At 38.8% G+C, this 21,471-nt stretch overlaps 1 protein-coding gene across 2 annotated transcripts; it reads left to right on the top strand.

Moving 5' to 3' along the window:
• The first annotated feature begins 1,147 nt into the window (after positions 1-1,147).
• On the top strand, positions 1,148-21,152 carry CLCC1 (chloride channel CLIC like 1). 2 transcript variants are annotated; one of them, XM_054981839.1, is made up of 14 exons: positions 1,148-1,254; positions 2,761-2,815; positions 4,005-4,139; positions 5,644-5,754; positions 6,780-6,890; positions 7,608-7,829; positions 9,854-9,994; positions 10,657-10,750; positions 12,179-12,276; positions 12,362-12,508; positions 13,522-13,851; positions 17,291-17,359; positions 18,913-19,194; positions 21,033-21,152. In XM_054981839.1, exons 3-14 carry the CDS (start codon positions 4,008-4,010, stop codon positions 21,060-21,062), a joined length of 1,767 nt encoding a protein of 588 aa, XP_054837814.1. In that variant the 5' UTR covers positions 1,148-1,254; positions 2,761-2,815; positions 4,005-4,007; the 3' UTR covers positions 21,063-21,152. The 2 variants fall into 2 exon arrangements, with proteins under 2 accessions (XP_054837814.1, XP_054837813.1); XM_054981838.1 differs by lacking the exon at positions 21,033-21,152 and having other exon boundaries at positions 18,913-21,013.
• The last annotated feature ends 319 nt before the right edge of the window (positions 21,153-21,471 follow it).

Here is a 21,471-nt window from a genome sequence, read left to right on the forward strand (position 1 = left end):
TGTGCCGCAACATCTGATTTTCTGGTACACAATCTGTACTATGAACAAGAGGCTACTTTTAGGATGGAACATGGAGAAACAGAATGGTTTCCAATTGGCAAAGGTCTCAAACAAGGATGTATTTTATCTCCCTGTCTGCTTAATCTATATCCGCACATATCATAATGAGAACTAGATTAGATTTAGATGAAGATGGAATTAAAACTGGTGAACAGAAATGAAGAAACTGAAATGGTTAAAGATGTACTGGAAAAGACAATAAGAAGTTGAAAGCAGTAGAAGAGAAAAATGCTACAGCCTTCCATTTGCAAGACCTGAGTAATGTTGTTAGTGATAGGATATTGGAAGTCATTAATTCATAGGGTCACAATAAGTCAGAAGTGACTTGACACCACATAGTACACACGTGTGCCCAGCCCAACAGCCTCCAACTTAATAGAGTTACCATGGCTAGTAGCCATTGATGGATCCATGAATCCCATCTGTGTTGGTGACATCATTACATTCATGTGGCAGTGAGTGCCACAGTTCAATTGCAAATTAAATAATGAAGAATTTCCTTTTGTCTATTTTTAATCTATTGTCCATTTGAATTCTACTGTTCTGGATGAATTCTAGTATTTCTGTATGCAAAAGTCCAATCTATCCACTTTCTCCGCCCCATGTACCATTTTGCAAACCTCTGTCTAAATTTTTTTGAGAAATTCTAGAAAGTTGAGTTTATTTTCTCATAGAAAAAATGATCCCACTCTGACTCGACTCAAATGCTGCTGTTCAGCTGCAGACCAACACTTATCTGAAACTATCCTGAAAATCTTGTTAGTTTTCAAGGAATTACAAGACTCTTGTTTATTTTTGCTGAAACAGATAGGACAGCTACTTCTCTGAAATTCTTTGAGCATAAAATCACATGTTTACTCTCAACTCTTTCTGCCGCAGATTATTTCCCCGTCCGCTCTACTTTTCAAAATGGTAACTGGAACCAGCATCAGAGAGACAGTCTCCGATGTAGATTGGTTGCCGTCGCCGCTCTCTCTTGCCTCTTGACCGGGGAAACCCAAACAAGCCTGAAAGGCAGGCTGTCTTCTGATTGGGTATTTCCGAAGAACGAGCAGGGATGGTATCCAACCTTAAACGTCGTCCAAGCCAGTGGAGGCGGGTGACCATGGAGTTCGAAGGGGAATGTGGAGGAAGGGAGTTGTTCGGTGCCCGTTAGCTTCTTGGCTGCAGACGGTTGGAAGAAAGCACGTTGAGGTGCGCTGCGCGCGCGGGAGGCTAGAGCGAAATGCCAGAACGTGTGGCGGGGGAGGGGTGGGTCCGGGCCTCAACTGCCCTTTATCTATTTTGCTTTACCAAAGAGGCCGCTTTTTCGCGCCCTTCGCCCTCTGCATCCAGTCACTCGGGGCATGAGGAAGGGGTAGGGCACCTACTCCATGTAGGTAGCCGTGTTGGTCTGCAGTAGAACAACAGGATTTGAGTCCAGTGGCACCTTAGAGAGCAACAAGATGTTCACGGTGTAAGCTTTCGAGAATCGAAGCTCCTTCAGAAGAAGGGAGCTTTGACTCGCGTTTATACCCTGAAAATCTTGTTGGTCTCTAAGGTGCCACTGGACTCAAATCTTGTTGTCATTCATATAGAGAAAGCAAAAGGCTGTGGTACTCACTCTGCAGTTTGCAGAGAGCCACTTTCACAATTAACCATCAACCAAGAGAGCCAATGGTTTGTGTGCCACCCTACAAAATACACGTACAATAATATAAGGTATAACCTTAATATTAAATGTATAATTGGAACCTTTTAAATAACCAGAGTATTATATAGAGTAGGGCTGCCTTTTCCCTCCACTGCTGAGCTCTAGGCCCCACTCCTGTATCCGGAGTGAAGGGAATGGCTGGCAAGTCAGAATTATGATATGAAACACTATGCAATTTTTCAGGTTTTCCAGAACTCTTGGTTAGACTGGTTGTCAAAAAATAAACGCTTCCCTTTGTTTAAAGCCACCCAAGTGCTGGTAAGAGAATGCAGAAGCTTCAGAGAAGGGTGATGAATTGTTGGAATGATTAAGCCCTTCTACCCCTGGCACAGTTTACCCATCCTCCAGTCCATACTGCAGCAGCAGTATCGAGTTGGGACCCATCTGCCAACCACAAACACCACCAGGAAATGGCCTTGCCCGTTGTCCTGAAACGGGCAAGCATCATATTGGGGAATGGCACTCATAAGAGCTAACAATATATCAAAGAGCCACTGAGCAGAGTGTACCTGGCTAAAATAGTATGACTGGGATGAGCTAAAGTTGTTCCTTCACCCTTAGTGACCTAGCCATAGAAAAATCAAAATTGCTCATATTTACCGAGTTTTGTATTTCAGCGCACATAGACTTTTTGATGTATCCTAACATGCTGTTGTGTAAGTGTAGAGTTTGATCCTGTGGAGGATTTCTGCTGATGGAGGCAGAGCAAATTTTGCCTCTTCCTGCTTCTCCCTGTAGAATTCTGGCGCATGTGGTTTCTGAGGGACCCTGTCCCTGTCCCTCAGAAAACAGCATTTTGTGCGGCAGTCGATGGGAGAAGGCAAGACATTTGGGTGAGATTCAAACCTTAACACCATACAAGTTTAAAGCTGCACTTTAACAGCTAGCACTTTAATTGCTCCTAAGCAATTCACTTCCTGACATAATAGGGCACTGGAAAATATAATCAGTAAATTCTCTTAACAGTAATAAATTGTAGTTTTCATTGTGCATTGTTTACCATGTAGATCAAGGTTTGTTCTCTACATTGACCAGCTCTCCCTTCAACTTCTAAGACAATTGGTAAGTCAAATTTTGTTTTTCTTTACTACATTTCACCACTGAGATAATACACAGACATGAATTTAAATTCAACTATGTGGATGTGCTTATAAGACTGAGGTTTGTATAATTTATCAGGATTTTTTTCACTCAGTAATACTGTCTACTCTACAATTGTTTTCTGGGAATAAATACTGAAAGTTATGATAGAAAAAATATTGAATAATTTATGACTGAGTCTGAACTGAAAAATTTAGAACTACAGAGTCTTGCATATCAATAGTTTGGACCCTATGGCACTGTTCCACTGTCACGAGGAGACTTGCAGTGGTAGAAGAGGCTTCACTGATGCAAGGGAGATGATTTCATCTACTTCCCCTTCAGTGTAACTGCCTGTGTTGCATTTTTATCAGTGCGGGTCCTCCATATCTCATCAGCATTTTTTGGCACTTACAGGGAGTTGCTAGGGGAAGGGCTTTCTGCTGGTAGAGCACTAGATCCAGCATAATATCAGCAGTCTCATAAAGGAAGATAGGCAACTAACAGTACAATCCAGCAGAGACTTACACGTCTAAATTCATTGAATTCAATGTGCTTAAAAGGGTGTATTTCTTCTTAGAATTACAGAAGAATCTGAATTCTGCCTTTGAGACAACCTAGTTTGTAAGGCAATTTCAGATGGAATGTAATAGTATGTGTGCTTATCATTCAGTTTTTCCTCAGTTCATCCTTTATCTTAACAGCTAGTGGCTGAAGTTGTGTTTTCTTTTAGTTCTGAGAGAGTTTTGCAATGACGAGTGATGTAATGGTTGTAATGGCTTTATGTCTGGGGAGTTTGGACTTTCATACATAGCTCAATAGTCTTTGCCAGTTGTTCTAATAAGATAAAATAGTGGTGTAAAGTCATGTTAAAGCGTAAAGGTCTGAAAATAGGTAATGTAACTTCATCTCTGAATTTTAGCAGGTCTAAATCTTAATGGGCATTGCATGCAGAACCTGTGTATATCATTCTGTTCTATGGATGATGAGCAGAATGCCAGTTTGACAAATAAATACTGATTAGTACTTTCCTTTTTGGTTAGAGAATCAAAATAATGAAGGCAACACAGCTGATAATCCTGAAGAATTCTGAGCACTAGATAGCTTATTTATTCTCAAAGATCTTGCATATTACTAAAAATATAAATTATTCTGTTGTGCTCTTTGATAGAGGATGCTGGTTTATTTGGTACTGTGTGCCATTCTACTGATTGGAAGTGGTGAAATTCAGAATGATGACTGGATTGATCCAACAGACATGCTGAATTATGATGCAGCTTCAGGAACAATGAGAAAGCCTGATGTGGTAAATATACAGAAACCCCTTCTTTAGAAACGAAGTGCTATCTAAAAATTTTATATTTTAGTTGATGCCTGCTAGGGACCCTGCTCACATTACCAGTTTTCTCTGTAGGGAATTTATATTCCTTACCAAATTCATCAGTCTTTTGGTTGAGAGTTGCTTCATGTTACTGGAATATTTCAACTGTCCTAGCTAGGGATGGGAGGAAATCTTAACATCTCTGTTAGCAACATTAGGACAAAGCTGTCAAATTCAAATAGAGCAGTTGGAAAGAAGTAGCAATTGGTGGAATTTGAAGGCTGAAGGTTGTAAAATTCTCCTAATGTTAATATCAGTCTTTCAATGATGTCTTCTTTTCCACTTGTTTTTGAAAAATAAATGAGCCCTGATTAAAGATATAAACATTTCCAATCCGTTTGGAACCATGAGGGGAAATACTGTGTTTTTTTAATTTCTTTTTGTTGGGGGGGAGGCGGGGAGGAGTTGGCAAAAGTTAAATTTCATGAAGCCTTGGCATGGATTGAAAAAAGCTCAATTTTTTCATGTCACCTTGCACGTTGTGTTGCTTAGTTTATTTTCCACACAGAAAAATTTATTTTGCATGCTGCAGAAGATGGAGGAAGTTGAAGTATGCAAGAGAGTTTGAGAGTTGTATATGCCTATAGTATATAGAAATTGTAATTACCTAATACTGTAGATTGTCTTGCATAGTTTTTACATAGTTATTACAAAATGTTTTTGAAAGAAAAGAATGCTGAAGCAGTATTTTCAAACTTTGCCTTAAAATAATTTGACTCGCCATTCTATAAAATATTTGTAAGAGGGTTGTTTGATTTTACTCATAACTTCCATTTTTCATAGGAAAATTGTACGTGGTGGGAGGGAAGGTCCTTGGAGACGTCAGGAATCAACTAGCATTCATAATGGTTTTCCTCCTCCCCCACCACACACCTTCACATATCTATCCCTGATCCAGTGACTCAAGTGCATGTGTGAATGCTCTGATGTGTGCATGAAGGCTCTGTTTATATTAGTGTTTAAGACAGGAATTGTCCCTGACAAGTGAATTGAGGCAACTCCTTCTTACGTAGGATTCCTGGTGAACATTGGGCCCTGTAGAGCTTTGGATTTGGCTAAATTATTTCAGGCAAGGTAAAGTAACAGTGCAATTCACTCCAGTCTAAGCCCATTGATTTCACTGTGGATGGCACTATAAGTTAGCCTAGTTCTGATTGTGCTGTTATGTCATATCCATATCTCTCTTGTTTATGAGGTAAGAGAGAAAACACAACAACATAAACTAAATAACGAAGTAGCTTGGGTGTATAATATACTATTCCTGTTCGTAACTGCAGTGAGTGGCAAAGTTCGATTTCTCTTCTTAAAGTACACTTATGTTTATTCCCCCAAAATATGCCAAAGGGAGCAACCAGTTAATCTAAAAATTCACATAATCTGTACATTGATATACTGGCAATAACAACACACATATAAATAATTATTGCAGGTGAACCAGGATGATTCTGAAAATAAGAAAGTTCCAAAAGAGACAGTGGCAGCAGGAAATATTTTGGACGTTTCCAAGTGCCAAAGGAAACTAGATTCAATCATTCAGAAGGTTTGTTCATATTTATATGCTTTATAATATGTGTAAGGCTTTATCAAAATACATAGTTGACACATAATGTGAAGAAATCAAAATCTGCATTAGAATCATATTGGGTGAAGTGCTCTGCTCTGTAATCCTCCATCATTTGTGGAGATGTAGGTTGTATGGATTACTATTCATAATTCCTTGATGTGTAATCCTTTATTATTTTAATTTTTGGAAGTTTTGCTATAGACATTAACAGCAGTATAATTGCTTCCTTAGTGCTTGACTGTGGGGCAAAATGATGCATCTTTTTATTTTATAATATAATAATTTGGGTCTGTTGTAATGTTATATATATTTTTTTCTGGATACTCCAAAGATCTAGTATGTAACTGGAATATTACATGCATATTGTGAAAGTGTATCTACCCAGCTGGGGCTCCTCCACGGCACATGTGATGGGTGACATTCATGTTCAGAAACATATCCATGCATGGAGTATCTGTGTTTGTTTATAAAAGACTTGTTCAGCTTGTGAACCATCAAGGTGAACTCATCCAATCATCTCTGTTTTGTGGCTTTCCCACTTGACAACATTCTGTTTTTGTCGTCCTGTGCAAAAGGACCAGGATATGTATTGATCTCTGATAAGCTACTGTTTATGACTGGAGGGCTGCATTCAGCTTGATAAGTTGCACGTCATGTTGGTCTCGTTTAGAAACTCATTTGGGACTTGAATCATTTGAAAACAAATCAGGATGTTTTGATCACTTGAATAGAAACAAAAGTTCCTATTTTGTCATTTTGGATTGCAACTGCATCACCGAATGATTGTAAGTCCATAGCACTTATACAGTTGACTGAGAGCTGACAGAAAGCAAACAGTAGCTTTATGTGTTTCAATCTAATAAATATATAAACTGTAATAAATTATTGCTCGGCCACCAAAATTTCTCTTCATGGTCTGCCATAGTATAAATTTTATGTACCACATGAATCAAAGAATTGTTTGGGGAAGATGTAATAATGAAGCACTTTATTTTTTGCAGCTTGAAGAATATGAAAAGAAAGACAGAGCTAAGTTGTATGAAAGCAATAGTATTCATGTTTTTAAGAGATACTTGAATAAGATTTTAATTGAAGCAGGAAGACTCGGTCTAGTGAGTATTTTTTATTTTATGGGTAGTAGTTGCAGCAGCAGCATATCTTTCTCAAGGTTGATTACAAAATATGAAAAACAATTCAATGAAAATATGAACAGTTCAATATGAGTATCAAGTAAAAATTCTGACCAGCTTTATTGTGTTATTTAATGATTAAAGTACATTCCTAAAATTTCCTATGCATGCAGTACATCAGCCATTAGGATGAAGCATAATAATAATTTGTCAAATCTATTTACGTTAGTAGAAGCACCATACGTATCATATGATACAGTGCTGGTGCTGTAAAGACATCCACTGTTCCACCTATGATTCCAAAGTTCATGATTCTTAGAATCTTTTTAGTTGGTGTGTTTCTTTGTTAACTGTTCATCTGCTTCTTTTCATTGTTTTGGTGCTCCTGCTGTTTTAGATAATTTATTTTTTGCTGTTACGGTAATTTATGATTAATATTGGCTGTTTGATTATTAGGTGATCCTATTATATGAGTTACCTTATTGTACTCTGCATATTTATTTAACAATAAATATGTTAAATAATGTAATAAATAGGTCAGTTTGTCTTTTAATTTGAGCTGCCACAGGAATCAATCAGCATTTTGAATGAACACAGAAACTTGTAAGCAGCGATTAACTATCAGAGCTCCTTTAATATTTTTATTTGCCTTTGCAAAACTGTTTGTTAAAAAGTTGTCTTTTTGTTGTTCCTCTTCAGCCTGATGATCGTACTGGAGATATGCATTATGATGCTGAGATCATCCTTACTAAACAGACATTTAATGAAATTAACAGATTTCTTAATGAAGAGGGCTGGAAGTCAGCTGCTTTGGATGATGCACTTAGTGATATTCTGATTAATTTTAAGCATCATGATTATGAAGCTTGGAAATGGAAGTTTGAGGATGTGTTTGGGGTTGATCCCTACAGTATCTTCATGGTAAGTGGATTTTCTTATAAGTGTTCTACTAGTAAAACTCATCAACAGTAAAAGTGCAAATCAGCTCTCCCTCCAGGAGATGACAAGTGAAGCATGTACAAATTTACCAAATATGATCCTTCAACCATGAGTAGTATCCTACTACAAGCTTACTAAGAATCCAATGCAGAACTTCTCCTGTCCAGTGATTTCTGTGGGCTTAAACTAGAGTAACTCTGAATGGGATTTCACTGAATAGGATTGCACTGTTAGGAATATTAAGAATGCAAAAAAAATGGTCACATACTATACAATGCTTTACTGGTGGGCTGAGTTAGCTTGACAGATCAGAAGTTGTGCAAGCCTGCAATCAGTCGTACCTGTTTAAATTCACTGAGATTTGTCTATAGGGTTCCCAGGTCCCTATACTCTCCCGGCAGGAAGGGAGGGACCCAGGACTTAACCTCTTGGGGTCTCCTTGCTCCCGGAGAGGTGCAGTGATGTCACTTCCTGAAGACACAACATTGTGCCAGCCACAGGAGTGCACCTGTGCTTTCTGCAGGGCTAATTCTGGCCCATTTGGGGCCAAAACTTACCCCAGCAAAGCCTATGGGGGGAAATGTCAGGGCGAATTTTTGAAGCAAACTTCATCAAATGTTCAGGGATCCTTCTCCTAACTGTCTTCTAAAGACCTCCCACCCAATTTCAGGAGAATTAGATCCCAGGGTCCAGTTCTGTGGGCCCCTGAACAAGCTGCTCCCAGCCACTCTTCATTGTAAAGGTTGCCCCCTGTGCAAGCACTGAGTCATTACTGACCCATGGGGGGATGTCGCATCATGACATTTTCATGGCAGACTTTTTGTTACGGGGTGCTTTGCCATTGCCTTCCCCAGTCATCTACACTTTACCCCCAGGAAACTGGGTACTCATTTTACTGACCTCGAAAGGATGGAAGGCTGAGTCAATCTTGAACCGGTACCTGAACCTGGCTTCCGCCAGGATCGAACTCAGGTCGTGAGCAGAGCTTGGGCTTCAGTACTGCAGCTTACCACTCTGCTCCACGGGCTCCTCATTATTTCCTGTTGGGGGGTGGGGTATCATTTACAAGACTTTTAAATTTTGCAGCTTGTTCCCCCACACCCTTGCTTGAGTTTCTCTGGTTTGACATTACTGTCTTGCAAGCTTAACCAACAAAGCCCAACAGAACCAAACTGAGCAAGGAAATCAGTGTCGAACCTATGAACCAGTGTTGAACCAAAGAATCCCAAGAAAGGGTGTGGCTTGTTAGGCTGTGGCGTTTAAAAGGCTGCTGGTGACAGTGGCAAACTGAAGGGCTCTTTTGGGCAGGAGGGAGGGGCAGAATTGGATGGGAGTCCACACTGCCTGCTTCCTTCTCTCCTACTCTGCCAGCCTCACCCCACTTTCCTGTAGCCCTGCTGCCATAAGCCCAACAGAGCCAAAGGGAACCAATGACAAACTAGAAAATTTTAATAGAATCCTGTTACTGAATCAAGAGGAGGTGAGGCTTGCTGAGCCACAGAGTTTAAAAGGTGGCCGGTAGTGGCTTGAAGGGCTCTTTTAGAGCTCAGGAGGGAGGAGCAGAATGGGATGGGAATCCACTCTGCCTGATACTTCCTCCCCTACCCTGCCAGCTTTGCACCGCTCTCCTGCAGTGACACACAGCTTTGGTTCCATTTATGCCGCTACCCTCTCGCTCTGAACTGCTGAGCTCTGCTGCAGCGGCTGCCTACAGCTAGATAATTCAGCCAGCAGAGTCTGGCTGCCTGGATCAGATCTGGTATTCATCTTGGGGAACCAGCACTGCCAGATTATGCCAGATCAGCATAAATCCGGCTATTTTGCTGGTTCCCAAAGCCGGATTGCACACCCCTATCGTGCTAACCATGGTATGAAGCTGAACTTTAATAATGTACCATGTGTTTTAATATGTAATTTTCTAAAAATAGGATTTTTTTAGGAGATTAACTATTGGACTTTTTCAAGACTTTGCAACTCTGATACCTTTTTTGATCTGTTTTCCCAAGGTACTTTTGTGTTTAGTGTGCATTACAATAATCATTGCTACAGAACTCTGGACACGCATAGGTTGGCTAACACAACTAAAACGTGTTTTATTCATAAGTTTTCTTATCAGTTTTGGATGGAACTGGATGTACTTATACAAGGTAAATAATATTAATAAGGGAGGGCATGCTGGGTATTCTTTGGAAATAAATGATGTATAAATTGAAGTTGCTGCTTATTCATTGCCCAGCAGCCTTGATACAACGTAAGACTTCCAACTCATCACTATTAAAATAGAAGACTCTTGCTGCCCTGTACAATTTGGCCCTGATCCAGGTATAAACATTGTGCACAAGCATACCTGCTTCTGCTTTTCTCTATGGACTTTTGAAAATTTAGTATGATTGACATGGTCTTTAATTTTGCCTGATTTCATAGTGGCACAGTATCTATAAATGTTTTCCCTCCGTATGCATATCTGCCACAAATGTGCGCTGTGCTGATTCCATAGGTCAGCTTGCATATTGATAGACAGTAGCCACTGCAGAGTCACTGTTGCTGGGATACCACTTTCAGTATTGAAGCATCACCTTTGCTCAACTTATTTAAAGTAACTGAAGTTAAGTCACAGAGATGGAGAGAGCCCAGCTTGGAATGCTATGTAAAAATTATCTGTCTTAAATAATAGTACATTTTAATTGGTATAATTTGTACATCCCTGCTGCATATGAAGACAGTGGTCAGTATTTTTGACTACTTCATCACATTGTTCAAATTGTTTTGATTTTGAAAAATTAAAAATGCTATTGGGGTTTGTTTGTAGGTAGCCTTTGCACAGCATCAAGCTGAAGTGGCAAAAATGGGGAATTTTGATGATGTATGTGCTGAGAAAATACATTGGAGTGATGGCCTTTTTGGTAAGATGTCTGGTTTTGCTACCATAACTTTCCATGTTAGATGTGTTTTATTTTAAAAGTGGTATATGTATGCTTTTTGAAAATGAGATATTGTACATTTCCTAGTAGTGCTTATTGGGCTAGTTTTGCTATAGTACGTTGTACCAGCAGTATTTGAAACCCCACATGTATTCCAGCACATCAAAATGATTTCCTGGAACATATCATAGATGCCGCTTGCTTGAATACTATCTACTTAAGATAATCTCTTACTTCTGTCAGTAGATTCATGGTTGTCTTTGAAAGAATTGCTTGCATTTTATATATGCTCATTTATATGTACATCTTAATTTCAAAAACCATTCTGTGAATGCAGTATGTTTTGTTAGAGCCAAACAACATATTTAGTAGCAGACCATAGTATGGGAACCAGTACTTCTATTAAACAGCTGAAAAAGGAGAGGAGAGGGGTACTGAACCAGTCCTCTGGCTACTCTTTCTCTTTGGTGTCTATCTTTCTCAACTGCCTTTTTCTAGCTATAGAACTATATGACTGAGAAACCAGCCTGTGGTAAAGCATATAGGAGAGGAGGAGGAGAAAAAAAGGTTAAATTGTTCGTTCAGATTTTACTTAGGTGTTAAAAGTTCAGTGGAGACTTAGACTCAAGCCGGCTACATGATGTTTAGTTTAATTCTTAGGCATAGCAACAATAGATATACAAAAATAATGTTTTTTATAAAGCTGGATAGTTCTTCTCAGCTTGAATTTTGCTTGAGAACGATTGAGGAAACTTCCATGAAATGCTGGTAGCCTGACTGGTACTCACTTAGGTCATGTAACCCCTCCAACTTCCGTGCACTTTAAGACCATTTGTGGCAGACTCGGATTAGGTTACTGCTGAACAGCTGCAAAACAGCTGTGTGGGGCACAATTTCCAACTGATGACAGTATCCTTTCAACCACTCTTCTGCAGTGTCCTTAATTCACAACATGACAAACATCTGGTAGAAGGGTTGCTTCTTTGTTGCACATCGTGCTTTCTGTACCATTGTTGTCAGCCATTAGTCAGCAACCTGGTGTCCCTATTTCTGAGACTGTTTGTCAGCTTTGGATCCCAGAATGCAGCCTAACAACTATGCTTTAAAATAGTCTGAGAGTTAATCTCATTATAATTCACCACAATGATTAGAAAATCCTTTCCTGTCAGATATGATTTCACTTCCTGTGACAAGTATGTATAATTCTACTTCCCCAGTATCTCTGTCTCTGACATCTAATTCCATATTTGTATATTCACTAAATTGCACTTGCTGTTCTAAAATCAGGTCTCTAAAATAGGCCTAAAGGTAATTAAATATTGATTGGTTTAAAAGTAATTTATATCTGTAACTGAAATAGTTGCTACTTTTGTATATAGCTGTATGATTTTTTGATTTTTTAAACTGTAGAATGGTTTAGAAGCTCATGGACATTCCAGGATGACCCTTGCCAAAAGTACTATGAAACTATATTAGTAAATCCTATTTGGCTGGTTCCTCCAACAAAGGTATTCCCTGTTTTTGACAAGCCTTTAATCATTCTCTTGTTTATACACTAAAGTCATCAAAATAATTTTGTTTCTATTATTTTAGGCTTTGGCTGTTACATTTACCAATTTTGTAACAGAGCCATTGAAGCACATAGGGCAAGGAATTGGTGAATTTATTAGAGCACTCATGAAAGAGATCCCAGTGTTGCTACAGCTTCCAGTGCTAATCATTATAGCAGTTGCAGTATTGGTATGTATATGATCATCACTCTTGCCTCTATGCAAATAGATCTAACATTGTGGAATATGATAGCAATTTAATACCAGCAAGTCTAAAATTGAGTGTAAACCACTTACCTGTTTATCCAGAGTGAGTGGGTCGGGTGTCTACATGGGGTTAGAAGGAGCATTTTAGCTAGAGCTAGATACAGATACAACCAGTTAATAGCTTGGAAAATATAAAAGAGAAAGCAACCGTTTTTCCATCACCCAAGCATGCATTGCTGCAGCCTGAGATCTTTTTGCACTTGGCTCAAGTTAACCTTCTCCATTACATCTTAACAGTGTTGTAAACTGCAGGCTTTGCTTTTTCCATCATGCCCACCATATCCTTTCTCCCCTTCTCTCCTTTTTTTCCTTGGAGGAAAAGAGGCAGCAGGGGCTATGTATTTCCAGCCTTGGAAAAAAGAGTGCAGTGGCCAAGATAAGGAAAAAAGTTAAAATGAATTTAAAATGTTGCATTAACATCCACAGTTTGTAATTTAGGAATATGTAAGATTACTTCTCAGGGGAGGGGAATCGAAATGATTTCCCCAAGGAAAAAAATACGCTTTTTGAAGTGCAAAATGGGATGTTTTAAAAATGAATGCATTATGGCATTATGGGACTCTAAACAACATTAGAGAATTTGACATTTTGCCCCTTACTTAGTTAAGCAATTATTAATAATGAATTACGACTCTGTATTCTAATCAGATAGACATGGGGCTGACCTGAATTCCCACTGATCTACAATTGAACTGTAGAAACACCATATAGATTGTATTTAGATAAGAAAGGTGAAAAGTGCAATAAAAGTGCAGAAAAGCTCTGGGGAGAATCTTGTTTAATGAGGAATAAAAAACGTAAAGTCTAGATGAAAATAGATATTGAAAGTCCTATTTATTTTGTTGAGGTAACAATCAAATGACAGTCAAAAGGAAAAATTGAAAATTGATGTCTGAGCATTGACAGAGTGTTTACACAGAGATATGTTTGCTGTAGAGTTTCTGCTATGGGGCAGGAAGATCTGTTACTGCATTAAGGCAGTTAACCTACCAAGAGAGGCAGGAGCCTCCCTCACTTCCACCAAGCAACCCAAAAAGACAAGAACCTATAGTATATCACCAACCTAATGGAGCAGATGATAGATTTAACTACTCAGCGGGGTGTATTGATTGCATCAATAGAGGGCAGTTGGACAGAGGAGATGCTTCAAAAGTTGGAAATGAACACCGAAAAACTCAAGAGGACAACAAAAGCAACATTGACATTTTGCGAGCAAGCGATGTGCTAGTTACGCCACTTGAAGAGCATCCCAAAGTGGCAGCAAAGGTAACTGGGGAAATAAAATGTTTTCAGTAACATTAAACAGGCAGTATGTCAGTTAGGTTAATAACCAGTGCAATTTGGATTATTGTTTTTATTTTTAAATTAATGGCCTGTTCCAAATTAACCTGACACAATATGTGAAAACCACACATAGGGGGGGGAAAAACAGTCTATATAGTGAAATTAATTACTTAGCAATTTACTATCTTGGAATATAATGTGACCGTGTACCAAATACAATAACCTATGCAGGCATGAATAAACAGCAGTATAGCAGACATATACAGCCATAATAAACTATTCCAAGCCGCTAAAGAGTAATCACGACTCTTGAGTAAACCCTATGGTTTCATAGTCCAACAGGTGCAGAAGAATCAAATGCCAGGAAGACATCCAAAAGGTAAGTCTCCTGTGGTAGCAGGTAGCATCTTCCGGATGTCCTGACCTTGTTGGCACCACCTGAGAGAGAGAAAAAAACAAGAAAATGATAAGATTGTTAAGTATGAAGAACTTGTATTAACTTACCTTTCACCGTGGAGACTTACCTTTTGGATACCTTTCTGGCTTTTGATTCTTCTGCACCTGTTGGACTATGAAACCATAGGATTTACTCAGGAGTTGTGAATACTCTATAGCGGCTTGGAATAGTTTATTGTGGATGTATGTGTCTGCTATACTGCTGTTTATTCATGCCTGCAGGGTTATTCTGTTTAGTAAATCATCACTTTATATTCCAAGATAGTAAATTGCTAAGTAATTAATTTCACTATATAAACTTGGGTTTTATTCTCCACGTGTGGTTTTTCACCTATTGTGTTAGGCTGAGCAGTTTGGAGGAGCCTCTTATTTTTTGCTTCTGTTTCAAATTAAAACATAGGGAAAAAACTTTTTTTTAAAGTTAATCTTTCATCCGTTGAAAGAGTGTCTTTCTCACAAAAAGGGGCAACATGTAGGCCAGCATTTAAGAATGGTATTCTTAAGCAGAATTATTTATTTATCTAACAACATTTTTACTCTGCCTTTCTGCCTACATAGGGCTACCCAAGGTGGCTTACAAATTTAAAACATAGAAACGAAAATATCATCTTAAAAGTCATTCAAAAATCATTTTAACCCAGTCACAATGATAGATACTGACAGAATTCGAGCATCTGTGAAGTCCACAACTTGTACACTGGATCATTGCCCATTGTGGCTACTAAAATCCTGTAAAGACCACATAAAGAAGTCCTTGATGTCTATCATAAATCAGTCGCTAACTCAAGGCACCTTCCCTCATCCTCTCAAAGAGTCAGTCATCTGCTTGCTACTTTAAAAAAAAAAGTTGATAAAAATGATGTTGCCAATTGTCTCCCAGTCTCTAATCTGCTATTTCTGGGCAAAGTAGTTGAGAAAGCAGTAGCTGACTAACTCCAGGCCTTTTTGGTGCTTTAGACCCTTGTCGATTTGGTTTTAGGCTAGGCTATGGGACGGAGATGGCCCTGTTGGCTCTAGTTGATGTCTGCCATCTAAATATAGACAAAGGCCATGCTTCATTGTTGCTTCTCCCATATCTGTCTGCAGCCTTCGATACAGTAGATCATGCAGCCTATTGAGGTGTTTAGAAGCAGAAGTAGATATCAGAGGATGTGCCTTGGATTGGTTTAAATCATTCCTCATGGGATGAACTCAAAGCATTGCTATTGGAGACCAGCTGTTGGAGTCCAGCTATCCTCAGAGTGGGAATTACCTTCTGGTTTGCACAAGGCGCAATCTTACCCCCATGTTATTGAACCTCTATGTAAAGCCTTTAGGAGAACTCATTCATAGCTATGGAATTTGATGTCATCAATATGCAGATGATATGCAGCTCTTATATTTAGTTATCTAAATCCCCTGGTGATGCAAGACAGAAGTGATGCTGGTTGGAAAAGCAAAAATCTTGAAAGACATTGTGCTTCCGACCTTTGATCAGGTTCATTTGACCCTGGCTGACTCAGTTAAGATCCTAGGGATTATACTAGACCCAGCACTGCTGATAGAGAAGCAAGTAAATGCAACTGCAAAAAAGGCCTTCTCACCACTCAGACTAGCCTGAAAGATGGCCCACTACTTTAACACAGCTGATTTGGCCACCTGGATTCATGGCACAATAACATTGAGACTAAACTAGTGTGACGCACTTTACATAGGTCTCGCATCAACATCGACTTGGAGACTTCAGCTGGTGCAGAATGCTGCAGCTCATTTCCTCTCAGGAGCTAGGTGGAGCATGCATATCACTCCCACTCAGCAGTCACTCCAGTGGCTTCCCATCAGTAACAAGGCTCAATTCAAAGTCATGACTATCATGTTCAAAGCCCTTCCTGGCCTTGGTCCCTCATATCTGTGCGACTACCTCTTACCCTATGTTCTGCCATGGCACCTTCACTCATCTAGTCAGGGCCTTCTGCACATACCAATCTGCAGTTGGGCAAAATCAACAGCCAGTTGCACGTGTGCTTTCTCTGTGGTGGCCCCCACCTTATGGAATGGCCTGCCTTAGGTGGTCAGAAAAACTCCCGATCTCCTGCCTTTCTGCAGACTATGTAAATCTGAATTATTCAGGAGGGCTTTCTACCCAGATTACAGGACTATGTCATAAAAAATAGCTCAGAGAGATGCATTGGTGGGGACAGGACTAAATGATACACTATTGGGTACTGTCTGCTGATGTAGATATGCACCTAGGAGGGAGTTTCCAGGCTGCTTAAACATGTCATGGAAAATTAGTTATGCTTTGTTTCAGATAGATTTCGTCTCTGTGCTTGGCTTTATGTTTGTTTAAATTTTTTTTGCTATCATTCCCTATTGTATCTGTTTCTCTGAATGTCCTAACTGTTGTCCAGTATTGTACTTTGCTCAGTGAATGCCCTAGCTGTTGATTATATTGTATTTTCATTTGCACTATGTAAATCCACCTTGGATTTCAATGAGAAAGGCAGACTATTAATAATACCAACACATAAATGCATCATTAAAACAAGAACCAGAATTTAAAATAAATTCAAAAGATAAAAACAACAGTTAAATGTTGGGGAGAGAGGAGGAATAACTGAGGGAATGCCAAACCAAACAAAAAAGTCTTCACCGGCTGGTGGAAGATGGCAATAGAAGGGGACAGGTGAATCTCCCTGGGGAGAGAGTTCCAGAGTTTTGTTGCCACTTCTGAGAAGGTCCTCTCCTGGGCTACCACTTGCCTGATCTTGGAATAAACATCTTACAGTTTAAAATATCATTTTGAGGGTCTAAAGTGCATTAAGCTTCCTTCTAGAAAAGCTTATCAAGGATTGCATGTTGAACAAAACTGGCAGCCTAATATTATGCATGCTTAACTCAGAAGTAAGTCCCAATGTTTTTAATGGGACTTATCCCTTAAGTACACATATATTATTTGATCATTTTAATTCGTCTTATGTTTTAGAGTAATCTACCTTTAGAAGAAGAAAAGTCACAAATAGAACCAGAAAAAAAGGACAGTGAAGACTATGGGGTAAGCAGAACGGACATAAAGTATTGGTTTATAGAAAAATTGCTTTTAACATAAAAACCAATTTAATTTTGTCATGCATTTTGTACTTTTATTCCTAACTTGTTGCAATATTGTTAGAATAATTCAGATTATTAATATAGCCCATTTTTACAAAATAATTGTGGTTAGAGTTATGCTGATCTTGTTCTTTATTGGCTTATTGTGACAGAATCTAAAGACTTCTCTTGTCCAGACAGTGGGGTTTTCCGCACAGGTTTTTCTGTTGGTTCTGGCCCTATGCTGCTATGATTTATCCCCTGATTTCCACATGCATTTTTTGTCTTTAGTTTTGGCTTTCAGTTTTTGGGTTTCCCCCTAGTTTTTTCTGGTTCATTTGAGACCACTTTTACCCCAGTCTTTTTCTGGAAGCTGATTTTGAGTTGTTTTTTACTCACGCATAATGTTTGTGTCCATTTTTTGTCCCACCCACACCAAACACACTTTTCAATGATTTGACATTTGCTGTCCTTGAAGCACTCCTCTCTCCCTGCCCTCCTTTCCACCTACCTGTTTGCTTTTGATCTTTTTTTTAAAAAATGTAAATTTCATATTGATATATTGACCTATTATTGTACTAATAGGTGCAGCATGTTCTCTGAATTCCCAGTTTTCACTTTTAAAAAAGTCAGTCTCTGGTCCTTTCCATTATAGAGCTATCCCCTTTTTCCTTATATCTCTATAAAGGAAGGGGCTAGAGACTTTCTTTTTTAAAAAAATGAAAGTTGGAAAGTCCTGCTGCACCTATTAGTACAATGGTGGTTGATATATCAATATGAAATTGACAACTAAAAAAAATTGCAAAAGCTCTGGTGGTGCCCTTCTGGTGCCTGAAAAAGCAGCTGTGTTTGAAAAGCTGCTCTGGGCTCCATCCCAACAGAAGTTGGTTTGCCTCAGCAGTGGCAGCCTCTTGATTCAGGGTCAGCTTAGTTATAGACAGTAGAGCGGCTCCCTTTTTAGGCTGCACCATACAAAGTCCAGCAGTATGTTCATTTTCTACTTTAAAAAAAATCAGCAATATGATATAGCAATATAAGCATAAACTAAAAATAAAAGGGGGAGGTGCTATGACATCACTGATAATGCCATTGATGATGATGACCACAGCTTCCTTATTTAAAAATCCTGGTTATTTAAGGTATGTGAGGAAGAAAATAAACCATCTCTACAATTGTAAAAATGCAAAAGGAGCACAGACCTGCAAAAGAAATGTACCCAAACTGATTCAATCTTTGTGGATCAACTGCTAAGAAAATCAGGAATAAACTGCATTGTGGAATCTTTCTTATTGTAAGCCACCCAGGATTCACCTTTAGTTGAAAGGCAGAGTAACAAAGTTGCTTAATAATAATTAATTATAACCTGTCTTATGTTTATTTGCAGACACCCCATTTAGTGTAATCCTGTGCAGTTTTACTGCATCAACTCAGCACAGGATTGCACTTTTAGTATTTTTCTGATACTAGATGGTACTGTTTATTCCATTAAATTGTTCAATAATATTTCATTTTTTACAGATTGGGCTGTATAGCAAACTAGTGGCTCAGATTGACAGAGTACAGAAACATAGTACAAGTCAAAACCTAGGTGAAATAAACATAGCTGAACCAGAGAGATCAAGTTGCATACAAGAATCTACAAACAGTAATAAAGAAGAAGCAAAGTGTAACTCTGCAGAAGATAGGAAAGTGAAGCACGATGTTCTGGAGACAATAGAAGGATTTGAGAAGAGGACTAAAAGTAGTTCATCTGAATTAAAGGAACCCACAGAAAAGATTGCCGAAAATTTGGGCTTCACTGTAAGTTTAGTTTACAATGTTTCTTGCATAATGCAGAACAGGGAAGTTCAGCTCAACAGATCCAGTCTTTCTCAGTGAGGTAGCTGTTAGGAGCACAAGCTTGCAGGCCTCTCCCTCTTGCCGGAGATGTTGGAAAGATCCATATAATAATGCCAACAATCGCAAGGGGATTGTTTTAAATCTGATGTTCTGGGAGTGATAAAACACCTGTAAAGTTCTAGGCTATATGTTTTAGCCAGGCTCAAGATGGAAGAGAATGTTACATGGGTTACTTTCTTTGCAATCAAGCATGAAGAACTTCTCAAAAGCTGTCTATTAAAAGAAAGAAGTGATATATTTTTATTTTTTCCAGGATGGATGTCGGTTTTCCAGGGTGGATGTCTAAGTTTTTTTCACTACTGCTCTGAGAAGAGTGATAATAAAAATCACTTGGTGCTTATCTCAGAACAGTTAAAAGTATGTGCTGCGCTAAATTGCGTATTAATATTGCGTAAAGGATTCCTTGATTGAACTTCAGCTTATTAGAGCCCTGCAGACAAATACCACTTCCTTGAAATCAGACACAGTGATATTTGGGGAAATGATTTGTCCTTCCTAGTTGGTTACATTTATTCTTATCCAGGTGTTATCCCTAAAAATCAAAGTAAAAGATGACATGGATATTGAATAGGGGGAAGCACTTAGAAGACAAAACAAACTTATGCAGAACTCGTATGTGTGACTACTGAGGCTACTAGTAAGAACCATGTTTGCAAGAAGTAACTGCTACTTTATTGCAATTTAATTGACTGATTGCTGTATTTTAAATTTCTGCTAAAATCTGCTGATTACTGATTACTAAGAGTATTGATATCAATCCCTGTTTTTATAAATTTTTGAAGATTGGTCATCTTGTTTAAGTCATATGAATACTACTAGCAAGTAGAGATGGGCATGAACCGGGAAAAAAAGAATCATGGTTTGTCACATTTCATGAACCACGAACTTTCACAAACCTGCCCCGGTTCGTGAACCGGTTCGCTTGGTTCGTGAAAACGTCACATCCAGGTCAGCAAATTGTCACTTCCAGGTCAGCAGAAGGTCTGCAGGAAGTCCATCCCCTGTTGCCTAGGAAACTGATTGATCAGCGCCAGGCTGTCTGCAGTGACAAACCAAAAAACGAACTAAACGAACCAACCTAAAGTTCATGGTGGTTGATCAGAAATGGGCTCTGAGGAACCACCAGTTCGCGAACCACGAACTGACCTGGTTTGTCACAAACGTTGGTTCGTATTTCGGTTCATGCCCATCTCTACTAGCAAGACATTAAAAAGAACAAATAATTGTTCATATTGAATTTGGGAGAGTAAACTTGAATAATAAACTTCACAGAAAAGGAAAGGAGGTTTGTGCCTAATTGTTTGGGCTGAAAATTGGTTAAGACAGGAGGAGTGATCCAGACCATTGTAGGCTTCTCACGTCCATGAGATTTCTCCCTCCTTTCTGTTATTAGTGTCAACTGTGTTATGAACCACTATTTATTATTGCTCTGGCTTTCTCACTTTAAAAGCTAGCCCTGATGTGTGGTAGTTATAATTAATGCTGACTAAGGAACAGAGATAGAATATGACAGTCAGTAACAGATCCCTTACGATGCCTACAGACAATACTATCTCTGCATTCCACTTTCTACATGTATATTTTCTATTACAAAAGAAGCAGGGCTCAGAATAGGGCTGTTTCGGTTTACTCACTGTGCTTTTTCTCAGAAATAAAAATAGTGGTTTGCACATAATCTGAAAAAGATTAGGGATTCCAAAATGCACAGGCTTCTCAAACTCTGAATCTTCTCATTGCAGGAACAGAATCAGAGGAATACTGCTTCCTGATAGACCTCCAGTTGTACCAGGGAATTCCCCCTCCCATATTTCAATTTGTAAAAAGAAGCTGTTCTCAAGTAAACTACTACATAGGCTTAAGTTTATTTGTCAGCACTCAGTACTTTGTTACATTTTAATTAGATCAGTGTAGATGTATTGTTCTCAGAGATGTAAATTATATTTTGCCCGTTACAACAGTGGGAGAATAATGTTCAAAACCAAGGATGTTTTATAAGATTTTTTTGCAGTTATTGTTTGCAAGTAGAAATAAAAAATATCCATGAACGCACAATTCCAAGTGGGATTAAGCTGCATTAAAAATTAACATAATAGCAACTGAAAGACAAGCAACAGTCTTCCATACAAACATATAAAGCCAAAAGCTATAACAGTAGGTAGAATGCAGCCAACTTTTCTA

This window comes from Eublepharis macularius, chromosome 5 (assembly GCF_028583425.1).
Source record: "Eublepharis macularius isolate TG4126 chromosome 5, MPM_Emac_v1.0, whole genome shotgun sequence".
NCBI classification, from domain to species: Eukaryota; Metazoa; Chordata; class Lepidosauria; order Squamata; family Eublepharidae; genus Eublepharis; species Eublepharis macularius.